Consider the following 8,323-nt stretch of genomic DNA (forward strand, 5'->3'; position numbering starts at 1 on the left):
TTCCATGGAAAATCTGGATTCTAGTCGCTTTCAGTAAACTTAAGATAAATTTGTGCTTGTATGTATATCTGTAGTTCATTAGGTAATTCTAAAGCCCTATGTATCTTTACAAACAATGTACCAGAAATTTAAAGTGGTTTAATAGGTTTTTGCTCGTTGTTGAAGGCTGTACGATATTCTTAAGTGGTTAATTTTGTATCTTTTGATCTCTGGTGGGGAGTTAGTACAAATAATTATGATGTCTAGGAAAGCTATTTTAAGCTTTTGCTTTGACGCCTTCCAGTGGATCAAAAGATGTGAAAATTGAAAAATACCCACAGCAGATGGCATGATTATCTTAACTATTGGAGAGTAGTCTTATTGGCAATTTGGAAATGATACCACATTTTATTATTTTAATACTACATGTATAAAGTGTGTCCATACATGTTGTAAGCCAGAGTTGTCAGTACTGAACTTAAGGCCGTACTTTAACCTATAATGGTTTACTTTTTAAATTGTTATTTGTATGGAGAGTTGTCTCATTGGCACTCACACCACATCTTCCTATATCTATTAAGTCTGAGAGTTGTAAATTTGAAATTGTTTGCAATAGGACCTAAAAAAAAATAAAAAAATGTACATTTGTTCATGTACCTCAGCTTCTAACATAACATTCAGGGGATATGATATTCATGTAGATATTGATAGTGATAATACTTCAAAAGAAATGCATACTTTCAACACCACATGACATGTTTACTATTACATTTGTAATCTTATTGGGACAATTCACAACTTCTAATTGGAGATTGAGATAATAATATTTCCCCCTCTTTTCTTTTACCATGGAAGTTACATGTACATGCATGTATATCAGTATATTGGTATTATAGAACTTGTTTGCTTTTTTGCATTTTCATAAAACATGTGTTATCATGGTTATGGTCATGGCATAAGGGAAAAAATTCTCAGAAAATAAATGCCTGTGATTAAAAAAAATATTTTGAAACTTGCATTTCTAGAACTAAGTGAAATTAAATTGATATGAATACTGTGTATATTATAATTTATTCATGACAAAAATGATAAAAAAAAAACCTTTATAAACATAACAAATGGTTCTAACATCCAAATTCCACTAATTATATTTAACTTTTGATTTTGTAATCAAACTTGATTATAGACCCATAGTTATCTTTTTGTTTCAAGTTTGTTTTTTATTGTGAAGGAGTCATATTTTAATGCAGCTATAAGGTTTATGATAAAAAATGCAAAACATCCATACTAAGAAATGAAGAATCAAAAGAAATGACTAAGTAAAAATACTGGATGTTGATAACAAATCAAGATTTTTACAACTATTTACAAGTCAGTGTTTTAATGGTTTTAAAATAAAAACAAAATCATAGTTCACTATCTGGATTTATAGGGTTTTATTTACAATGATTTATGTTCTCTACAAGTATGTTTGTATTGAAATTTGTGAGAAACCACACACCAGGACCTACTGCTTTTCATAGTTGTTGAGGTTGAAGATTATTTTATCTAGCCATCTAGTTGACAAACAATCAGTAATTAAAAAGCTTTAAAGAAGTCCCACTGTGAACACATGGCCATTTCTGTGGACTTTAATTATATCATAATATACTACATGCAAATACTTGAACCACATGTTATAAGACAAAGGAGATAAATACTAGGAACTATGTATCCATAATCCCTTGCTCTGCAAAAATAAATATTTAGTCTCAGTTTTAAAATTAGAAAAGTTTATTTTTTTATTATTTAAATTGTTATTTTTTCCGTTTATTTATCAATCATTATAATACATTGACTCTATTTGTCTAAGTGGATTAATATGATTACATCTATTATATGAATATGTTTTGAATATATATACATAATGTATCATCTTTCAGTTCCATAACTTATCTTAACTTTAAAAATGTTAAACATGTATACATTTAAAAAATCAAATGTCATTCATATTATACAAATTTAGAGTTTAACAATTGTTTAAAAGTTTTGTAATTTTCTTTAATTTCATGATGTTTTAGGAAATTATAACATGTAAAGAAATACAGGAATTTGAAAACAATAAGAAATTATATAAATCGTTCCCCAAAGAAGGATTGTTAGATGTCTAGATTTGGCCACTTTAGTTGCAGGCGACAAATAGAAAATTGTAAAACTGCATGTACAGGAAATTATATGAGATTAGAGACACATTTATTTTGTAATGTATTGTGAACTAATTTATAATTTTTTTAAAAACCATTTGTATTTGGAGAAAACATTTTCAAATTGTGACTGTGGTATGAGAACATTAAAGGAGTAGGTCCGGTAAGGGCCGATTTTGGCCCCAAATTTCAGTTTCATCTAACGAGATATTTAGGACACTTTTTAAACACTTAAGTGTATATTTCAATTGATTCGATTAGTTTATGTAAAAGATTTAAATGATCAGTCATTAAAAACGCTCCGATTGAAGCTTAAATATGAACAAGAGGCTGTCACAACGACAGCAAACCGGATTTATTAATATTTATTTGTGTCCTGGCAATATCACAAGAACCATTACTGATGAATGGTGAAAGTGAAAATTGTCAACATCAAATTTGACCTCCATTTTGTCATCAGTATCAACATATAAAAATTTGAAAAGCTTAGATTGAATGGTTCATGAGTAAATGCAACAACGTGAATGGAAACGCCATTTTACAATCTTTCAAGAACCATAACTCCTGAACGGTAAAAGTCAAAATCATCATTACTGAACTTGACCTCTATTTTGCCATCAGTAACAACATATAAAAATTTCAAAAGCTTTGGTTGAATGGTTCATGAGAAAATGCACGGACACGACTGGAAACACCATTTTTCAATCTTTCAAGAACCATAACTCCTGAACGGTAAAAGTCAAAATCGTCTTTATTGAACTTGACCTCTATTTTGTCATCAGTAACAACATATTAAAATTTGGGAAGCTTTGGTAGAACAGTTCATGCGTAAATGCAGGGACACGACTGGAAACTCCATTTTTCAATCTTTCAAGAACCATAACTCCTGAACGGTAAAAGTCAAAATCCTTATTATTAAACTTGACCTCCATTTTGTCATCAGTAACAACATATAAAAATTTCAAAAGCTTTGGTTGAATGGTTCATGAGAAAATGCATGGACACGACTGGAAACACCATTTTTCAATCTTTCAAGAACCATAACTCCTGAACAGTAAAAGTCAAAATCGCCATTATTGAACATGACCTCTATTTTGTCATAAGTAACAACATATTAAAATTTGGGAAACTTTGGTAGAACAGTTCATGCGTAAATGCACGGACACAACTGGAAACTCCATTTTTCAATCTTTTAAGAACCATAACTCCTGAACGGTAAAAGTCAAAATCGTCATTATTAAACATGACCTCCATTTTGTCATCAGTAACAACATATTAAAATTTGGGAAGCTTTAGTAGAACAGTTCATGCGTAAATGCACGGACACGACTGGAAACTTCATTTTTCAATCTTTCAAGAACCATAACTCCTGAACGGTAAAAGTCAAAATCGCCATTATTGAACTTGACCTTCATTTAGTTGTCAGTAACAACATATTAAAATTTTAAAAGCTTTGATTGAACGGTTCATGAGTTAATGCACGGACAACATTTGATTGCCGCCCGCCCGCCCGCCCGCCCGCCGTACATCCCCAAATCAATAACCGACATTTTTGTCACAAAAATCCGGTTAAAAATCTAACAAATATGCCAAAAAACGTCACTTTTAAGATGGTTTTCGTCAAAAATGAAAGTGGCCGCATCCGTGTTCATCCTCAACCTTTATATATCATGTATATGTTATGTATTATCATCAAATACAACTTACATTTTAATATTATGAATGAACACGAATGCGGCCACTTTACAATACGCACATTTAAAATTCAGTTCAAGAGAAGTCCGAGTCTGATGTCAGAAGATATTACCAAAGAAAATATTTAATCTCCTGAATAAATGTCTCAGAATATTCACATGACATTCATATTTACCAAGCCAAAATATGAAGAAACTCGCCCCTTTACCCTCGTTACCCGTAATGCTGTATACATAACTTCTCTTCATTAGAGGCTGCATTATCTAAGCTTTAGACGGAAACTGTCTAAAATTTAACTAAAATGCTATAATTGTGAAGATTTCAGTAATTTAGCATGACTTTATGATGCTAGTACACGATATATGTACATTGTATTGTCAAAAACAGCACATATTTATGTAGCAGAAGCATTCTACTTTCCAAAAAATAGCTAAAAGATTACATTTGCTCAATTTTGCAAAGCTGCTTAATTTTGGAGCCAAAAAGGGGTCTTACTGAACCTACATGTACTCCTTTGATAACTTCTCAAATTTCATTCCAGTATACAATTTTTTTTTGTAGAAAATCAGTCATTTCTTATTCAAATTTATATTGAAGATTTTATAATATAAATATAAAGATAACATACATACTAAACAAAAATTTTGTTTTACAAAAAAAAGGGGGGGATGTCTGGAGCTTATAAAATTCAAAACTCAGAAGATTTTGCCACTAGCTGATTTTGATAACCAATATAACAATCTATTTATGTTGAACCATGGAAGTATTATATTGACAGGAACTACAACGATTTGTTAGCACTTATTTATAACCCGGGGAGCTCTGTAGAAAAGATATGGAAACTGACTAATTAGTATGTTATCGTTAATAGCCCTTTGTGACCATGTGCGATGCCGCCGTCCTAAATTGACCAGACATACTTCTTATCATCACGTGGTTTTTATTGCGAAAGGTTATCTCTAATACCTGTCGGAAAACCCCTTTGTTTATTTCAATCTCGTCTGTGGTCTTTCAGAATTATTCAATTTTTCAAAACAAATCGACTGATGTACAAAACAAGAAAATCGGACGAGAACTTTGAATACTACAACGTTTTGAAGTGGTGAGTGACAATATTTCATTAGTTTGTGGGTTAAGTTTAAATCGTAATTAAGGTGTGTTCCGGTTACCGCCGGTTAAAAATAAATATATTTGATAAAAATAATTACTGTGAAGTTTCGAGTAGTCTATATAGTTAAGGTACTGGATAACCCTGGAAAGTAGAAATTTCCAGTTTAAAATACGAAAATTAATCGAACAAGTACCAACATCAACAAAATACAGAAGAAGAAAACAGAGATCTCACTTCGTTGTGTAGCTATTTATATAATGTTGGTTAATATCTTTTTAATTGTGAATATAAAAACTTCATGTCTACCCGCAATTGAAAGACCTTTCCGATCATATAAAGCCATGGTCAGTATTTTATCATTTGAACATGTATGACTATGCCAATATATATACTAGCCAAGATTTAAAAAAAGTCTTTATGACCCGAGTATTGTTTTCTCACAAGGACAAATCTTAAAGTTATCAACTTCTACTGTAAATCTTATACTTTATATATGCACTTAAAAAACAAGGTTTAATGTCTATTTCAAAAACGTAAACTGAAACTGTTTTACAGTGCACTTAACATATACATGTCCATGAAATCAGAAATCAGTGATGTATATTTGGCAGTCAGGATATTTCATATATCAGTGGCGGATGCAGGAATTTTCGAAAGGGGGGGTGCTAGCCCAGGGCAAAGGGGGGGTGCAAAACATATGTCCCGATTCAAATGCATTGATCTGCCAAAATAAAGGGGGGTGCGCACCCCCGGAACCCCCCTCTGGATCCGCCACTGTATATAATAATATACGTAAAGCCTTATTTAACATGGTGTTAAACCAGCCCTGGATTTGGAGTACATTTGTAAGTCTTATAATTGCTCTATAATAAAATTGTCTTTTTTTAAATCTTGATTAAATCGGCTCAATTTTCAATATGTACAGTCCCGAAATATGAATGAAATACATGCCACTGGACGTAAGACAAACAACTTTCAATCACAACTTATGATGTGCTTTTTCTACCCTTCAACCCTTTAAAACAAATCCAAAATAGTCTTTTTTTGTCAACAGATATGGTAAAAAATGGACCCAGACTATAACTGTCGTTTATGTGGAACTACAGAAAAGAGAACTGCTCACCACCTATAATACGAAAAATCAAAATATGCTAGAGACATTAAACTCTCACTAAACATTGATATTCAAAATGATCCAAGTGATTTTCCAAAATTTATTTGTATTAGTTGTCAATCTAAGTTGTATATATGTTGAATCATTGCAAACTAGATTTCGCAAAAAGACTTGTTTTTGACATTAGTGCCCTTGAATCTTTCTCTTTTGTTCCATCGCGCTTTAGCGTGCTGTACCATCGTACTTTAGGGAACAAACAAACATTGCACTTTAGCGTGAGACACCGTCATACTTTAGCGTAGACCATTGCACTTTAGCGTGACCATCGCACTTTAGAGTACCATCGCACTTTAGAGTCCTACATGTATAAACAAGAAGATGTGGTAAGAATACCAATGAGACATCTCTCAACCCAAATCACAGCGCATAAAAAGTTAACAGGTATAGGTCAAAAACATGGAGCCTTGGCTCACACCAAGCAACAAGTTATAATGGGCCCCAAAAATAACAGAAAACCAACTGTGGAATCTATATGAAAAAAAAAGAAACCAGAAACATGAACAAGTTACTACACCAACAAATGACAACCACTGAACAATGTCAATGGCATCTGATTTAGAAAAGGTGCATAAAAAAATGTAGTGTTTTAAACATTACAACAGGAGCCAACCTTCACCCTTACCAGAGACCGTAATGTATCATAACAATATAAAAAGACCCAAGATAAATTATCCATTGAATGATTGTACATTTGAAATGGATGAACTTGATCACAAAGACATTTAAACAAAAACAAGTAAGCATACAGCTGCCATACACTGAATGAATGCCAGTTTGATCTAATCATCTACATGTATGACACACAAAAAACAATATTAAAACTTATATGTTTCATGAAAATTGTTTATCTGGAATTTTTCTGTTGGAAATTAAATTTGTCTGGAAATATTTATTTCCACAGGATATTTTCTTGGAATTTTTAGTATTATTCTCATTTTTTTCCTGGAATATTTTTTAGAATTTTTGAAATAATCTGGAAATTATTGACAACTTACAGAATATTTTCTTGAAAATCTGAGATTTTAACAGATTTTTTTTCTGGAAATCCTTAACCTTCTATAGGGGGGTTAGTCCAAATAATTATGACGTCTTGAAAGGCTATTATAATTTTTTTCTTTGACGCCTTACATTAACGTCGTCGATGTAAGGCGTCAAAGAAAAAAATTATAATAGCCTTTTAAGACGTCATAATTATTTGGACTATAGGGGGGTATGGATTATTTCTGGAATAGCCCAATACGAGGGGGAGGACAGGGGGGTACCCTTCTCCCTTCTCCCACCCATCTTCTCCTTTCTCCTACCCCTGTTCTCCTTTCTCCCATTAGAATAAAACATCTCCTTTTGAGATATTTTTTCTTGAAATATAAGAAAAAATTTTAAAAGGAGATATTTTATTTTTTCTCCTTTCTCCCAGCCTTCCTCTCCTTTCTCCTACCCCCTTTCTCCTTTCTCCCACCCCCTTTCTCCTTTCTCCTACCCCCTTTCTCCCCGTCTCCCTTACGCCTGTCCTCCCCCTCCAATACGGCAATAGTGAATAATCAACAATAAGGGATTCTACACTTCAAGAGGATTTTCCAACTGAAGTGGTTCATCTGGTAAAGGTGGAAAATACGGGGGGGAGGGGTCCGCCACTGTCTCACCATTCCTCCATAATTATTTTTATGGTTGTGTTTCCTATTCTTATCGTTGCGTTTTGTTGTTAGCGCCTTATGACAAATCCATTAAATATGTGCATGATGTGTACACTGGTTTTGCTGACGTATCTATTATACAATAAACTGCATATCGGAATCGGTTTTTGAGATCCGGATTGGACACGACTGGTGTGCGACTAAACCCGAGACTCGCCGAGCGTTTTACACTCCTACCTAGGAGTCTACTCCCGTATTCGGAAGAAGAAATATTTAAAATTTAACTGTCGAGAGTGGATAAATATCGTATTACACGAGATTTGGTGGTGGAATCTGTTTATCTAATGATTTTCTAACAATACGCAGGCAAACTTATTCCTTCTTTGCGACTGATCTGCAAAAAGATGTGTTCTTTCTATGTGATGTCATCAGGCATGGTCGCCTTTTTTTCATGCCGTCACAATAGGAAATTCGGAGGAAAACAAGAAAATTCGACGTCATAATCGGATTTTAACCAATGAAGAACTGAGATCAAACGAAGCACACGTGG

At 32.9% G+C, this 8,323-nt stretch overlaps 1 protein-coding gene across 1 annotated transcript in view; it reads right to left on the minus strand.

The window, feature by feature from the left end:
* The window catches only part of LOC139481945 (uncharacterized), a 32,831-nt gene extending 24,933 nt beyond the window's left edge, over positions 1–7,898 (minus strand). The window contains exon 1 of the mRNA XM_071265523.1: positions 7,783–7,898. Coding sequence (XP_071121624.1) covers positions 7,783–7,785 — 3 coding nt within the window. The 5' untranslated portion in view covers positions 7,786–7,898. The remainder of the gene's footprint in view (positions 1–7,782) is intronic.
* Positions 7,899–8,323: the final 425 nt, after the last annotated feature.

The sequence above is a fragment of the Mytilus edulis genome, chromosome 7, assembly GCF_963676685.1.
Source record: "Mytilus edulis chromosome 7, xbMytEdul2.2, whole genome shotgun sequence".
Taxonomy (NCBI): domain Eukaryota; kingdom Metazoa; phylum Mollusca; class Bivalvia; order Mytilida; family Mytilidae; genus Mytilus; species Mytilus edulis.